The following is a 16,239-nucleotide window of genomic DNA, read 5'->3' on the forward strand; positions in this document are numbered from 1 at the left end:
CTCCATTGGCATTACAAGACTGGGAGAGACATGGGGATAAGCATGGCATGGAATTGAGTTCTAAGTTGCCAATTCGGGTTCGGGGACGGGTTCGGGTTCGGGGTTCGGTTCGTGGGTTCGGGCAATTTTTTTTTCCCCATTTGGGTTCGTGGGTGGGTTCGTTAGTATATATATATGCAAAAAAAATTATAAACTCATATAGTTGTAAAAGTAAAACTAAGTTATTCCATAGTATGAATATATCAATGTTATTTGATTATTGATCAATGTCAAATGTCAAAGATAAACATTAAATACTCACTCATTAATCTATGCTAATGTTGTAAATAAAATCATACATTGAATTACTAAAATGCAAAATGGAATTTCAAAACATAGACTACTTCATCAGATTGATAGATAATAAATTATGACTTAATAAAGTTTGAAACTGTGAAACATAGTGATAAATCATAAATGACTCAATGAGTCAATGACAAATGTTTAAACATAGTTTATCAAAGATGCAAATGCCCTTCAAGGGTCAAATGGGTCATCAAAATATGAGGGATCAATGGCTTTATCCTCATCTATATCATTGACATTTTCCACATCATTGGAACCCAAACCGGTTCCACTAGCCCCAGATGCAGCCACATCCTCCTCCTCGTCCTCCTCAACATCTAGCAAGGCAATTCTAGATATATCTTGGACAGTCATATCCAAGTTAGAAGTCTCAAGTAGTACATTCCACAACTTCTCTGGTCCCTTCTTATATCCTGGATCCTTGCGTGATAAGAGGCGCCAGTTGTTGTGAATAAATACCAAGTCCTCTGCTTTCTTTGAACCCAACCGGTTACGCTTCACTGAGTGGATAAAGGAGTATGTACTCCAATTCCGCTCAGCAGCAGAAGAGCTTGCAACCTAGAGAGACAACCAACAAATTTTAAAAAATTAGCTAAGTAATTTTACAATACAATAGGAATTTAAGAGTGTTAATTCGACAAGCTAAGTGGTCATAAGAAAAGGAAAAAAAACTTAAATACATACTTGTGACAAGATCTTAATGGCAAGAGGTTGGAGGTACATGTAACTTTCCCCATGTAAGTACCACCATCCAATGGCATCCAATTTACTTTGGTCATTGATTGCATCAGGCTCTACATTTTTGCTTGAGACAAAATCAACAAACTCTCTCCTAACATTTGATGCCACATCAGGATCACTAAAGAGCCTGTTAAGTGCCCTCTTATACCCAGCAGCAACTTCAGGATCTCTATATGGTGCCACTCTACCAGGAATAGCAAGTATCTCACTGCTATAATATCTAGGAGAAAGTGCATATGCCAAGAGGTGTAAAGGTGTAGTCATCTTGTTCCAACGATGTAGAACAATTTTCTCCACCTTAGTGTACAAGGTATCAGGATCCTGCTCTCTCCTCTGAATGACCTGGGATGTCAAATGATGTACATGTAAGTTATCTTGATGTAGTGTTAATAACTTAATTAAAATCAAAAACCAAAATCTCTCAATAAACAAGGATAAAGTATTGTATAAAAATTTAAACTTACTGATTTCACTCTTTCTAGCATAGAGTCCATGGCATCATATATGTTCCCCAAGCAAGGCTCATCCGTGTCAGCATACCAAAGCATAGACATGATGGGTTCGGTGAGTTCTAATGCATATTCCACCCTATTCCAAAAATTATCACTCAAGATCAAATCCTTTACAGTTTTGGCTTTTTCTGTATCAACTTGCTTCCATCCACCCCATTTGTTGCTAATAACCATTTGATCCAATGCCTCTTTCACCCTCACAAGTCGTCTAAGGACGATTGTGTGTGAAGCAAACCTTGTTTCAGCAACCTATTACCATGTTAATTCAAATTGTAAGTTAATATGATAAGTTGATAACACAAAAATTTAAGAATATGTATTAAATTTTGTAAAGTATGACACAAAAATTAATATGATAAATGAAGCTAAATAAAGTTTAAAATTTACCTTCAATAATTCCAAGCGGGAGAAAGTTCTGAAAATTGCTTGTGACATATGGTGGTTTGTCACAAACATTTGGATCTGCTCACCCTCCTCATACACATTTTTCATCCATTGAATTTGGCTGCCCATTGTTTTCATCACCAAGTTCAAGGTGTGGACAGTGCATGGTGTCCAAAAGATATGCTCATATCATGCTTCTACCAAAGCACCTGCAGCCTTACAAACTTTAGCATTGTCCGTTATTACTTGGACAACATTGTCAACTCCCATGGACTCTATGGATTCAATGAGAAGTTGGGCAATAAAATTTGCATCCTTTACTTGCCCTTCACAATCAACCGCCTTCAAAAACATTGCCCCCTTGGGGCAAACAGCAATCACATTTATTAATGGACAATTTTTACAATCTTTCCATCCATCAGAGACAATGCTCACCCCCGTTTGGATCCAAGAATCTCTTATTGGCTTGAGGAGGTTTTCTACATTCTTTCTCTCCTTATGCAATATGGTGGTTCTCAACTTTTCATATCCAAGGGATTGGTAACCATGAGGTGCATCATTTATTGCTTTCACCATCTCTCTCCAATAAGGGGATCTCACTAGATTGAATGAAACACCATTTGTAATGAGGCAACGCCCAACCTTTATGTCAGCAATTTCTCTCTTGTCATTTTCAAATGCCGTATCTAATGGGCCTCTCTTGCGGGATGCGGGTGTTTCTATTTCATCTTCATCCATAGATGGGGTAGGTAGGAAGGGATGTGGTTTACTAATTGTTTGAGAGGGTGGTGTTGGTGGTATTTGCTTTCACTTATCTTTTTTTGCCTTTGACACTAACCTATCAGCCTCTTCTTGTTTTTTTAACATGCCTGCTATTTGAGGAGCCGACAACCCTTTTTTATCTCCTTTTGGGGGCCCCTCACACATGGAAATCCCTTGACCTGGTGGACCTATCAAATGATGTTTAACCCGAAAATAGGAGCTTCTATATTGGTTTTGGCAAAAATTGCATTTCCATATATACCATCCCCCACTAGCACATTGCTCAATTCTTGTTGTATACTTCCACAAAGGAGAGCCTTTATCAATTTTAAATCTTTGGGATCCCACCCCACCCACTGAACCCTGACTGCTCATTCTTGGATTCTTGCAATCTATAAAAACAAATTTAAAAAAATATTTCAAAACTTATACAAAACTTTATAAAAATTTAGAACAATAAATATAAAAAATTTAAAAAACTAAAAACAAACTATGAAAAAAGCAAAAGGAAGGATCAAATGCATACCTGGAACATTCAACACTGATTATTTGAAGGATTTGAGACTCCACAAACAATCTCTACAACCTTCTCTTCAAACTTGCAAAATGGCCACACCAAAATGAGAGAGCAAAATGACAAAGCAAATGAGAGATTAGATGAATGAAATGCATCTAATAGGCCTTACTTTAGGGTTGGCAAAAAAAATAATAAAAAAATATAATTTTATTGCTTTTTTGGGCCACTTTTTGGCCCCACCTGCCGCGGGTCCGCCCGGATTCACCCGGGTCCGCGACCGGTCCGGGCAGGGTCCGCATTTTGGCCTGCGGGTCCTCCCGGGTCCCCACGGACCCGAGAGGACCCGCAGGCCAAAATGCGGACCCTGCCCGGACCGGTCGCGGACCCGGGCTCGGATCCGGACCCGAATGAATCCGGACCCGGACCCGAGCTCCAGGGTGCGAATCCGGTAACTTAGATTGAGTTTAGTTTCATCTTGCACTCCTAATACTCAGCTTTTTGTGAACGGTAGATCATATGTGGAAATTGATAATGTTGCGAGTTCATCTTGTATTCACATCCAGGATATAGGGACAATGTCAGACAGGTATGTGGAATTAGTTGGTATTGGTCATATTACTCAGGTGAGGAGTTTGCTTGAGTTACCAGCTGATTATAGTTTATGGATATGGACTCGAGATTGTTATATTGGCATTTGGGATTCAGTTGACTGGAGATCTTTAACACTTTTTGGTAGCAGTGTTTGTTTGGGTGCTATCATGGATTTGATTAGCAGATTGCACGGTGTTGTCTTTTCTTGTGCTAGCAGCTTGTCCGATGTTGGTATTAGTTTTTATACACCGGTGTTGGGCTTTGTTCATATATCCAGTCGACCATACTTGCTGGAATGTGTTGATGATCTTTCGTATTTGGCAATGTGTACAGATGAGTCCCAGGATCATATTGGCATTGATGACATCCAGGAGGATGCAGTGGGCAGTTTTGAAGACTTAGTTTCCTTGGGTACAAAGGAGTTGGATAGCAGTGCTACAGTTTTTGATACTCCGTTTGTTGATATGAGCTTTAGAGTTGATTCACAGGATATGGATGGTAATAATCTAGAGACTAGTAACTTTGAGGATACTCCTTTAGACAGTGCATCAAAGGAGGTTTGTAGGAGACAGTCAAGCCAGTGCCATCATGTGTCTAATCAGTTGAGAGTTAGTGAGCGAGACATTGCTATCGCTTGCCAACATTTCGATGCTGCTCGTCAATTGTTAGCAATTTATGGATGGGGTTCTCCTACTAGTGATGAGCAAGGAGGCAGTTATCTTTCCTTAACAAAGTTCCACTCTTTATGGGAGGCTATCCAAATTTTGAGACAGGATTATATGCAGTTGGTAGCCAACAGAGATTATCTTATGGAGTGGGCAATACAGCATATGATACATTGTTGGGCAAGGAAGATGAGGTGAGTGAGCTTACTGAGCAGCTTGAGGTGACTTCAGAGATTCTTGAGAGTACACAGTTGGCTTTCAAGGAGTCACGGTTTCATTTGGCTAAGGTGACCATGGAGTTAGAGCAACTACAATCTTTACTAGATTCTGTACAGTCACAAGCTGTGGTGTCTGATGATCCGAGGATATCCATGGTCGAGATTGTCAAAGATAGTGGAGATGGGGATGCATCCATCCTTGATACTAACATTGGCATATTGGGTTCATCCCCACTAGAGTCAGGTTCAGTTGAGTTGGGTGCTGCAGCAGATTGTTGTGGTATGCCTGACATGGTGGTGACCTCTAGCACTAATGGCACGAAGACTAGAGATGCTGTATCAAAGACCATGTGTGATGTTGGTGAGCCGATAGTTGGCATGGTTCCTGCTAGTAATACTACTCCCTTGGCGATGTCTTTAGAGGTAGTAGTCAGTTCCAACTTGGTTAGTGATCAATTGCAGTTAGTTACATCTGGATTGCAGTCTGAGCCACTGACTGAGATTGGCGCATTCTATCAGCATTACATTGTGAGGTATGCTCATCAATTTACCTTTGATGACCATGTTGATGAGATGATGATACAGAGATGTACTTTGGTTCCTAGTGCTTATCATCAGTTATGGGATAGTTTAACGCCTCAGGATGAGAGTTATGATGGGCACGACATGGCGATAGGTTTTGTAGTTGACAGCTTGATAATACATGACTTAGAGCAGGAGTTTCGAAGTGATGCTTTAGCGGGTGTTGTTATTGATTCTACTCCTTTGGCTATGACATCTCCTGACTTAGCTGGTGATCAGTCACAGTGGGTTGTATCACTTGTTCATGGTGAGTTGTTGACTGAGGTTGGTTTTTTTTATCAACATTATATTGCAAGGTATGTACATCAGTTACCATTTGATCCTTGTGTTGAGGAGTTGATGGCAGGCAAATTTGGTTTGGGTTCCAATTCTTGTTGTTTATCTTGTGATGGCTTTTCACCATCAAGGGTGCATGGGAGTTATGGTTATGAGACAGTGGTCGGTGATCTACAGAGTTGTGTTGACTGCAGGAGTTGTATAGTGTGTGGATTCTCCATACTTGGTACAGTTTCATTCGAGAGCATTCACCATTGTTGCAGAGTTGGATTGTACATTCCGTATAGGCCAGTGGAATGCGTTGATGGTATTTACTGTGTTGGTAGTTTGATTTGTCCACTTTACTTGGGTTTTGATGTTCTAAGAGTTTGTGTCTCATGGGTTTCTGACTGTGGCAATGGTGATTTTGGAGTTTCGTTGAGCTGTAATTGTCAATTTGATTATGGATTCCTCTTGGTCATATTGCAGAGGATATTGCAGGAGCTTGTGTTAATTGGCAATAGTATAGTTCATGACTACATTTGGGATCCAAGTGGATTGATTGGTTTATTGTTCAGCCATTGCTTGAGGACAAGCAATATTTGGGAGGGGAGGACTTGTCATGTCCCTTTTTCAAATAATTAAAAATAATAATCTTTGCTAAGGCAGGCAGGCCCAAAAAGGTGAAGTTTTGGAAAAGGGGGATAATCTTTGGAAGCTAATGGACTAATAAATGAAGATTATTATTAAAATATGTTTTATTAACCCCTCTTGGACGTGAGTTAGGGTTATGCCCTCTTTTAAGGGGTTTGGAAGCATTTTGGGCTAATTCCAGAACTTGATTTTTTGCTCATTTCTTTGTTGTTCTTCAGAGGCTGCCAAACCTGTGGAGAAGGAGACCCAAGAACGGGAGTTTGCAGGTTTCCAAGAAGGCTAAGGAAGGGAGTTTGACGCCATTCCATGTGCATGCTCATACAGAGTTTGCCTTTGTGCTGAACAATGCAGATTTGTGAATTTTTCGGGTGTGTTTTTTGTATGAGTTTGGTGTTTTCAATTGAGTATTTCATATCAGGTTGGGTTGCTGCTGTATTTCAAACTTTAAGATGTTAAAATAGAGCTGAATATATGTATTGGGACGTGATTAAACTTCTGAGATAGATTATTAGTGTTTTTGTGGTGTTTCCGGACATTTTTGTGTTAATTTCGGAAGCCCGATGAGCATAGTTTTTGTCCTACATTTGTGAACTGTTGTGTAAAGGCTGTACAGATCTGGAAATGTCATTTCGTAGGCTATTATGCTGCTGAAATTTCTGTAAAAAATGTCCATTCTCAAATTTATTAATAATTTGTGAAGTTGTGAAGTTTTTTTGGCACTATTTCGGACATATCCGATTTGGGTTTTATTGAGAAATTGGTGGATCTTTGTAATATTGGTTGTTTGATCTTCAGGATCTGATTTGAGGCTTGAAATATCATACAAAATCAGTAAAGGGACATTTCACCTACAAAAACCTCCTATCCTTATGAAGGCATTAGCAAAAGACTAAGAACTAGGCCATTAATGATATTGGTCTTTCATGTATTACAATTGAGTATCTATAAATGTGAAATTAAGCATGACTATCATATAAATCTGAATTCCAGTTATGCATATATTCTAAGACCACAATGTGTGTATTTCAATCTGCCATGTATTCCATTTCTTCTTTAATCCTCATCTGCCCCTTTCCTCAAATAAACCATTTTCCCTTTATATTTCCCAATTTAAGGAAGAGCTCACACCTTTTTATCATAAATGTCATATGGTGAGAGATGCAATCTTTCACCATTAGCACCCTTGAAAGAGTGTAACTCTATTATTTATGCCCTTTGAGAGGGACACACCTTTCACAATCAGATCTGCACTTCTTATTTTAATCAGATCTGTGCTTCTGATCCCTCCTTTTTCTGATTACGTAACAAACACTTATTTTACTTTTATTTCCTTGATCAACTTTTGATGTCCATTTCAAATGAATTCCTGTCCCTTTTTTATCTTGCCATATGAATGAAGTCACAACTATTCATCCTTAATTGCTGTGTTTTAAAATTTAAAGTAATTTTTTTTTTTATATTTCCTCGGATCACTTATATTTTCTTCCCTATCCCCCTAAGTTGATGATTCACTCCTTTTGTACCTTTAATTCTCCAATAGTCATAACTCTTTTTTTCATGTCCTTTGACCATTCACTAGACAAAACTAAATTTGTATATTATAACTATATTATATTGTATAAAATTATAAATATATTATATTTTTAAATTTATAATTATATTTTTCTTTGTTCTTATTTATTTTTTATACTTTAATTATTATTATTTATCAGTAAATCTTGAACCAAAAGGGGACATCACATATTACTTAAAAGTGATTTTAAAATATAGTTTCCAGACAGTGCCATGGAGTGTGATAAAAGAGGCAGAAAGAAACGCATTTGATTCATTCTTTGAATTTGATATTTTTCTCAAGACACCGATTGTAGAGGTTTTTTGCTATACAGCCCTAGGACGAAACCTTACAGCAAAGATTAGTTTTCAGGGGTGAAAAATCCTCCTTAGCCAGTACAAGTGGATCAAGCAAGATTCACATTGGAGTTGAATGTTTGAGTTTGAAGATTTGTGCCCTATGTTTTTGTGGAGAGTTGTGTTGAAATGATATTTCCAAGCTTGCATTTTTATTTCCAGATTGATGATTTCCTTCAATCTATAGAGGGTATTTGGAGAAAACAGGCACAAGGGTCGCAAGCTACAGTAGCCACTGCAATGTTCCTACCAGGCTACAATGGCGCTGCAGTACTTATCACCATTGTTAGCTTATTGCAGCCATAGAGGAAGGTGTGCAGACTTGCACTGAAGATTTCTAGGTTTTCAAAAGGAGTTGGAGTTGCAGTCATTTCTTGAAAGATTTATATGCCAAATCCTAGCTGCTCGTTATATGGGTTATTGGAAATTTCATTGCTAAGTGCAGCATGAATAGGAATGATTACTAAGAACTTTCCAGTTGAAGGTGTAGATAATCAAATTCAGTTTCAGACTTTTTCACATTTAGATTTCTGTATTGTTGTAAGAGTTGCATGTGTTTTTTATGCCAACTGGAGGATTTGGCGAGTGAAGAAAGTACAGTCTTGAGGTAGTCACTAGAAAGATTCAAACATTTATTGTTTGTGAGAACTCGGTTGGTTCCCAAAACCGCAGATTGGAAATCCAAGAGCTTGCCGATTCTCCAACAGGATTCCACAATCAATTCTAGCCAACGAATGAGAATCACCTTGATTCCCTTGCACTTTAGGCTCCGCTACACCCAGGCGGGTAGACCCTCACCTCAAATGTTGACTACCTAGTTCAAGGCTTTTCTATAGTGAATTTAAGCTTTGTGACTTCTTCGGTTGGCAAGGTCCTCAAACTCAATCAAAATGAAACTAAATGCTAAGTGTTTGAATTGAATGAATTGTATAAGGTTTTAACAATGGATTTGAGGTTTATAAGAAGGAAGTTGTAGATGTTTTGACTTCATATATAAATCCAATACTTCAATGACAAAAGACCAATGCTTTGGCTTATTCGGGCAACAAAGTCAACTACAATGAAGATTATAACGTACACCTTTATAATGATCTATGCACATAAACTATAAAAAGATAAATAATCAAGACGTGAAGGATCAAATATATATATGCAAATCTCAACTAGTCTAGATTGCACTTTAACTCCCAAGGTCGGGGAGACAAACTAGACATAGATTAAAAAATAATTAAACATTTCACATTATCATCTTCTGTTAAGGTTGTAGCTTCTATTGGATTGATTTTATCATGAGATACCTTGTTGATGGTAAATCATCTTTACGATAAATATCTTATATATATAATATATATTATATGTAATATAATATATATTATACGTTATATATTATTATATAATAATATAATAAATATATTATATATTATTATATAATAATATAATAACATATTACATATATGCTTAAAGATGAGTTATACATATGGCTCTTTATATTATTAATATATTAACTAATGATGATTAACTATAGAGACATGTCTCTTCATGAGACATGTCTCTTCTCATATTTATGAGTCTTCAAATCTGCATTTGGAAGATATCAATCACATTGGCAATGTTAGTACATTTGCAAAAAAGATCCATGTTACTCAACATGATCGAGTTTTAAAATGTCACATATGACCTCATCCACTTGTCTAACCAAAATTGTTCATAGAATTAAAAAATGATTATAAAGGATGAATCAACGGAAGTTTAAATCTCCATACCTTTATAAAAATAAACAAACGGCCTTTTATTTTATTATTAAAATAAAATATTTGAATTCATATTACAAAGTCATATTTAAGCTCCTTATTCTTCCGTACAAACATACAAATAAATATAAATACTTCTTATCTTCGAATGTTTTCTTGTTTACAAATGAATATCTCTCCTTATTTATACCAAGGGAATGTGACCTTTCGATTTCAAAAGGCATTTCTCTTCAAAATAAATCACACCCTTTTTTTGTTAGCTAATCGTGCATCTTCACCTATTCTTTTTTATTTATTTATTATTTTTAAATTTTTAATAGATAAAGCTAATGAACAAAGACATTATAATTCATATCAATAGGGCAAATTTATTTATTTTTGTTGCGCAGAATTCTCCCTCGACAAACAATCTCGTTTCAAGTATTGTGAAAAATGAAAATTTGTCTTAGATTTGTATCGAGTTAATTGCAGTGGACCAGTATCATCAATAGTTTTGACGTGGAATATACGAAAGTTCAACTCTCAACGATTGACCATCATCGTCAGTTCCATATGCATTCCTGACGGTTTTGATCAAAGCTAAATGTAATGTCCCCATTTTTGCCAACATCAGAGTTTCATGGATTAGCCTATTATTGTGATCCTCGTAGGCTAGTTATTTTGGATAGAGGGTCTTTTGAGGCAATGGCTTGGCTTGGGAGGATCTTGTCTTCTCCACAATTTAGTAAGCTACAGGTTGGTCTTTGTTTGACTTGGATTGGACTTCGTTTGGGCTTAGTTTTCTGTACTTACTATTTTTGGCAAATTGGGTGTTGATTGTTGATTGAGATGGCCCCTTTTTATTTTTGGAAAGTGCATTTGGTCACATGGAGAAATAATAGGTATGACTCTATTTCAAACAGCATATTTAAATGATGAGTATTTTGAGAGTTATTATATTTTTAGTGACCCAATTATTATGAATTATTAAATGACTTATTATAAAGTTTTAATTTCAATTAAGTTGAGAGTTGAATTATCATTGGAAAGAGTCATTTATTAATTAGGTAAGCCAAGTCAAGTGAAAGTATCTAATGGAAACTTCTAATTAATGTTGTGTGGTGAAGCTTCTTGAATGAAGTTACATTTTGGCAACAAAAAGGGGCATCTGGAGGTTATAAATACAAGCCCATTTGTTGAGAAAAGCAAGCTTGGATATTTTATTTTCTTTTGATGCTTTTGTAGCTTTTTCTGAGGTTCTAAATTTTGTTGCCCTTACTGAAGTATAAGGGTTTCGAAGCTAGGTTGTGCCTTTAATTCATAGCTGAGGTATTGTGGATTAAAGTTTTGAAATTATTATTAAAATATCTTGCTGTATATACTGTGGTTGGGAGATATTGTTTAATGCTTGATATTTCCTAGGAGGGTTTTGAATTTCTGAGTTGTGCATCTCATCTGCTTCTGAGGTATAACAGATTTGAATCTGAGTATGATAGTATCGAATTGAACATTCTTCCTACTGTATTAATTGTGGCTCGGAGGTTACTGCATGTTGTGAATTTATGGTGGATTTATTTGTCACAAGGAGATTTGAAATTCTGCATATAGACATCTATATTCCAATGTTGCGGCAAAGCCATTTTTCTACATCTGTTGGGCGTGAGTTTCCTCTACTACTAAGTGGTGTTTGGGTCTGCAAATTGGTGTCTGTAATCTGCATTTTAGATGTCTGAATTTCCCAGTAGACTGGCATTTGAATTATATTTGCATCATGTATGTCACTAATATGTAAGTGGGAATTAACTAGTATAGATATCTGAAATTAATCTATCTAAAAAAATGCCGATAGATATCCACTACAAAATAATTATAATTAAATTTGCTACATCTAAAAATATTTATATTTTCTTTATCTCCATTTATTTAGTTTTTAACTAAATTGAACTTTTTATTTCAATTTCTTAAAAAATGGATGATTTATATCTCCAAATATTATAATTTAAACAAAAAATTGATGTGGTATTTATTAAATTATTTTTTAAAGTATATTCTATTTATAATAAAATTTAAACTTTTGACATGTAAATGGTTGTCAAATTTAACCTAGAAGAATAAAAGTTAACATTAACACGCTCACACCATCCCACTCCACCCATTCTGCCATTGTAGAATGCCTATCAGCATTAATAATAAATTTCTGATTTGAGTTATTTGCTAGAAACTCTCATCTGTGATTTCTACATTTGCTATTCATTGGCATTTTTGCAAACTACAAACTATGAATTATATTATAATCTGAAGGAATTGCAAAATTGCAAGATTAATTTCAAGTGAGTGGGATGTTCTTCATATAATCCGTAGTGTGAGCCTGCCAGGGTTATTACACTAGAGTTAATGGATGACACCGTACCATTCTTAAAAGAAATACCTTAATTCTATCAAACTTCACAGCATCCCCAAGTTTCGGTATTCCTTCGTATGCACCTGATATTGTGTGAATGACACATCATATTGCTGCCAAATACCGACTTCATACTACAGACGATGTTGCTTGTAACAATAGATGCCTTGCCGTTTATGAAGAAATTGTGCATTGATGTGTAAAAGGAATTTCTGCCACATATCATCAATAGACGTAGCTTTGCTCCAATCCCTTTAAAATTTTGTGGTTGGAACTCAATATATGTAGTGATGATTCTATATTGGACGGAGGTTATGTTTGTCTCATTCGCTTGATACTGCACATGCTTGACCTCGGCTGACTTGGGCACTCTATTCTTGCAGGAGGAATCTCCAAATACAACATTTCCATACTTTCAATGTTTCATTCATCAAGTGTGTTGGTACAAATAATGATTATATTTGCAAAGTCGTCTTCCTCCTACTCACTGGTTTTTTCATATCCCAGGCTTTTTACAGATCTGTAACTATATATACCTTCACTAGAATCATCCTCTATTCATCGCTATTGACTGTTACTGATGCTTCCTTGCTGTTAATTCTTCCTTCACAAGATGGTCTACAATACTTCTGGTGTGCTTATCCAGTACGTACTCCACAACAATTACTTATTCTTTTACAAGAATTTTCCTTTGATTCCACTCAATCGGAAGGAGCATCAACTCGGTTATATAACAAATGAAAGATAATTTCATCTCTGCATTAAATGCAATTCTGTGACTTAATGTATACAGATATGAAACAATTCAATTTCTGATATGACAATGCTTTGGTCAATATAAAGCATGCTAAAGTCTCGGTTAAGATACGAAGTATGCTTCAGAAGACGTCAAATTCGAGATAACATTCTCAAACTTTGTTTATCTTTGTTCTGCACCAACTCTGATTTGATTTCTCTGCACAATAGTCTGTATTATCCATACTAAGCTTGACACACCAGTATTGAGTTTTATGACCTGCATACTGTTCCCTTTCCAGATATCTTCTCTTTTTCATATCTCATTGACCAATAGAAGTACATCACAGACATTTTGCAAAGCAGCACACCACACAATAGTAGCTGGATCAGAAAGCATTACAATGACATAAGGAAGAACATGCTGCAACCAATCTTCATTAGTAAGGCAGTATGAAGAGTGTAACAACAACATTATAGCTCCTCTGCTTGACCATGTAAGTGTACCACTTCCAACCCATGCACATAATAATGATGCTATTAACGCCATCATTCCTTCACACTTTGTGCCAGACTCCACTCTATCTGAGTGTACAAAAACTGAGTCCACACTTGCTTATGTCCCAACACTGAAGTGACTGGATCTTCATTCTCTTTCATGTGTTTCATAATTTGGTTGCAACAAGTCATGTCTGTAGAGTACCAATATCACCAATCAACCCTGAATATGAACTTTCAACATTATTTTTCTAATGGAGACTCTAAATTTTGCAAAGAATTTGGGCTCCATCAAACTCAAAGCAAGAAAATCTAAAGTTCTGTCCCAGTAATATAAACAGACATTTATATCTGATCTAGCATCTAAGAGTGAAAGGAAATTGCTGCCAATAGAGTTCTGAAATTGTTTGCTCATAACTGTCCTAGAGTTATTGTTGTTCACAATCTATGGAGCTCGGAATCATCTCCAATTACTGCCAACAGGCACTTTCAGGTCTGAAACTGGTGAAGGACTACTCATATTCATTTTGTAACAAGAAATCCCAAAAGATAAATATTCAGACTTATGTAAATGAACAGTAGATTGAACAATATATTTCATGATATTTTGGCCAAAAAATAAAAATAAAAAATCGTTGAATGTACTACTCCAATTGGTCGCATCAATTAGTATTATTTTGATCTATCATGTCTTGTGCATTTCATTTCAAAACAGCTTAAACATTTGTTAAAATACCCTCCACGTACAGTTTCCTACCAAGTGTTTGACGAAATGTCTAGTGAAAATTCAGAAATATTACAAGTTTGTCAAAGGATTTTAGTAGAGTTATCACACGGGATTGGTTGGGGTCACATTGAATGCCAATTGAGTCCTGTAATTCCAGCAATTAGCATATTTTGGAGATTTTCAATGATGAGATGACTCCAATTTTATAGACTTCTTACTCAAACCAGCTATGTGCATCCTTTTTTGAACATTGTGAATTTACTATTTTAATGTTTGTCATTGGAACTTCGTAGTTTTTATTAATAAAATTTAAGAAAAAAATAAATAAAAATCATGTTATGTCATACTCAATGATTATATGATGGATTATTAAATCAATAGAATATCATGCAAATTCTGCGCAATGTATATACTTCCAAAGGTGTCAACTTTCTTTTATGGAAATATCAATTGGTTTTATTTATTTAAATTTTAAAGTTTTAAATATATGTTTTTTTAAAATATTTTAATAACCATCTCAAAATATGAAGAAAACAATAGTTTCCTTTCAAACCATGCTTGCGCCTCATCCCCGCAACTTGGAGACAATTATTACTTTCACCTTACAGATTTCTCGTTGTAACAGAAATTCAATTTATCTCTTCTTCTTCGTGATTCATTAGGCAATAGAAAATTAGAATGAGAGGAAAATGATAATGAAGGTGGAATACCAAAGGCAATGATGGCGGCTGTGAGAGCATTGCGAGAGAGGCGGACGGGCACTGTACCCGCAATTTGCAACTTTCGCCGAACATCGTATTCCTCACCACTGGCGCTCTTGCTGCTGATGTTGCTGGGGCTGAAGCCCATCCATCCCAGGCCTAAGCCTAGGCCCAGTCCCAGCCCAACAACGCCTCCCACTCGCCGGAGAAGCCTCCTTGCAGCTGTTGATGGCAGGGATGATTGTGACGACCACAATTCATTGTTTTCACTTTGAGATCGCCCCAATAGACGTCTTAATCTCCATCCCTGTGCCATGTATGTCTCTCTGTACCCTACACGGACACAAACATCTAGCTTGTCCCAATTATTTTCCAATTAAAATCATTTATTATGTTTTGCGAACTCCCCCTCTTCACCCCCTCGACTTTAATTTCCATACCAGTACCGCCATGGGCTTGGTGTCTTGCCTTAATTATGTAAATTTACATAAATAACTATTATTGAGTTAAAAGGAATTCTATAATGAATGGTTAGGAAGGTATAATAGTTGGTGAAAGTTTTGGAAATGGGTTATCAAATTAAGTGGATATAATCTTAGTGGAAACTCTATAAGTGAGCTTGATTTGGAGGAGTATGAGTATAGATGGTTTTTTGAAAAGGCTCACTGCTTCATCTTGGTGAGTCTTACCTAAATACAATGAGTGCTAAATGTATCACTCATTCTCATAAGAGATTGAGCTTTATGAAACACTTAGTAACATCATAATTTGACTTCTTGTGGAAATTCTCTCTTACTTATCAATTGATGGAATAAAGAGGCTCTATAACGAATGGTTCATAAGGTACTTGTTGAAGATTTTACAAATTGGATAGTAAGCTAAGTGGACTTAACTTGAACAGATTGTCATGATTTAGCACACCTAATCTGAAGTAGTATTGGAATGAGTGTCTTCTCAGGAAGGCCCAACACTTCTCATGTATGAATATCACATGAATGTAGTATGCGTTAAAAAAGTGAACCATGCGCTCTCATGAGAGATGGGTTCTTATGAGTCACTATGCACAAAACATGGGCCAATAAGTCTAAGTTGAAAACTGAACAATTGAATCTTGATAGCAATATCATAATTTGATTTGATGTGAAAAATGGTTTCTACTCGTGAATTGATGAATTGAAGGGTTCTACAATGAATAGGTCATAAGATAGAACACTAATTGAAGATTTGCAAATGGGGAAGTAATCTAAATGGGTTTAATCTTGGAGGAAACTTTATAGTTAGGTCTAATTTATTTGTAGTGGTACTAGGATGAG

The 16,239-nt window shown here is 36.1% G+C and overlaps 2 protein-coding genes across 6 annotated transcripts in view; both read right to left on the reverse strand.

Moving 5' to 3' along the window:
* Positions 1 to 15,363, reverse strand: part of ATH9 (ABC2 homolog 9) — a 229,610-nt gene extending 214,247 nt beyond the window's left edge. Inside the window, exon 1 of one of the 5 annotated variants that reach the window (XR_016363885.1) lies at positions 14,936 to 15,360. Coding sequence is in view for 3 of the 5 variants with exons in the window: in XM_089825591.1 (XP_089681717.1) it covers positions 14,936 to 15,242 (307 nt within the window). In the remaining 2 variants the exon portion in view is untranslated. Of the gene's footprint in view, positions 1 to 14,935 lie in introns of all 5 variants that reach the window. The other 4 variants (XR_016363886.1, XM_089825591.1, XM_089825590.1 and 1 more) reach the window with 4 other exon arrangements.
* On the reverse strand, positions 393 to 2,120 carry LOC149562043 (uncharacterized). Its single transcript, XM_089823856.1, has 4 exons — positions 1,986 to 2,120; positions 1,551 to 1,847; positions 1,030 to 1,428; positions 393 to 903 (listed from the first exon to the last, which is right to left on the reverse strand). The coding sequence occupies exons 1-4, from the start codon at positions 2,118 to 2,120 to the stop codon at positions 517 to 519; spliced, it is 1,218 nt and encodes a 405-aa protein (XP_089679982.1). The 3' UTR covers positions 393 to 516.
* Positions 15,364 to 16,239: the final 876 nt, after the last annotated feature.

The sequence above is a fragment of the Cupressus sempervirens genome, chromosome 4 (assembly GCF_028749045.1).
Source record: "Cupressus sempervirens isolate cs-2001-9-10 chromosome 4, ASM2874904v1, whole genome shotgun sequence".
NCBI lineage: Eukaryota > Viridiplantae > Streptophyta > Pinopsida > Cupressales > Cupressaceae > Cupressus > Cupressus sempervirens.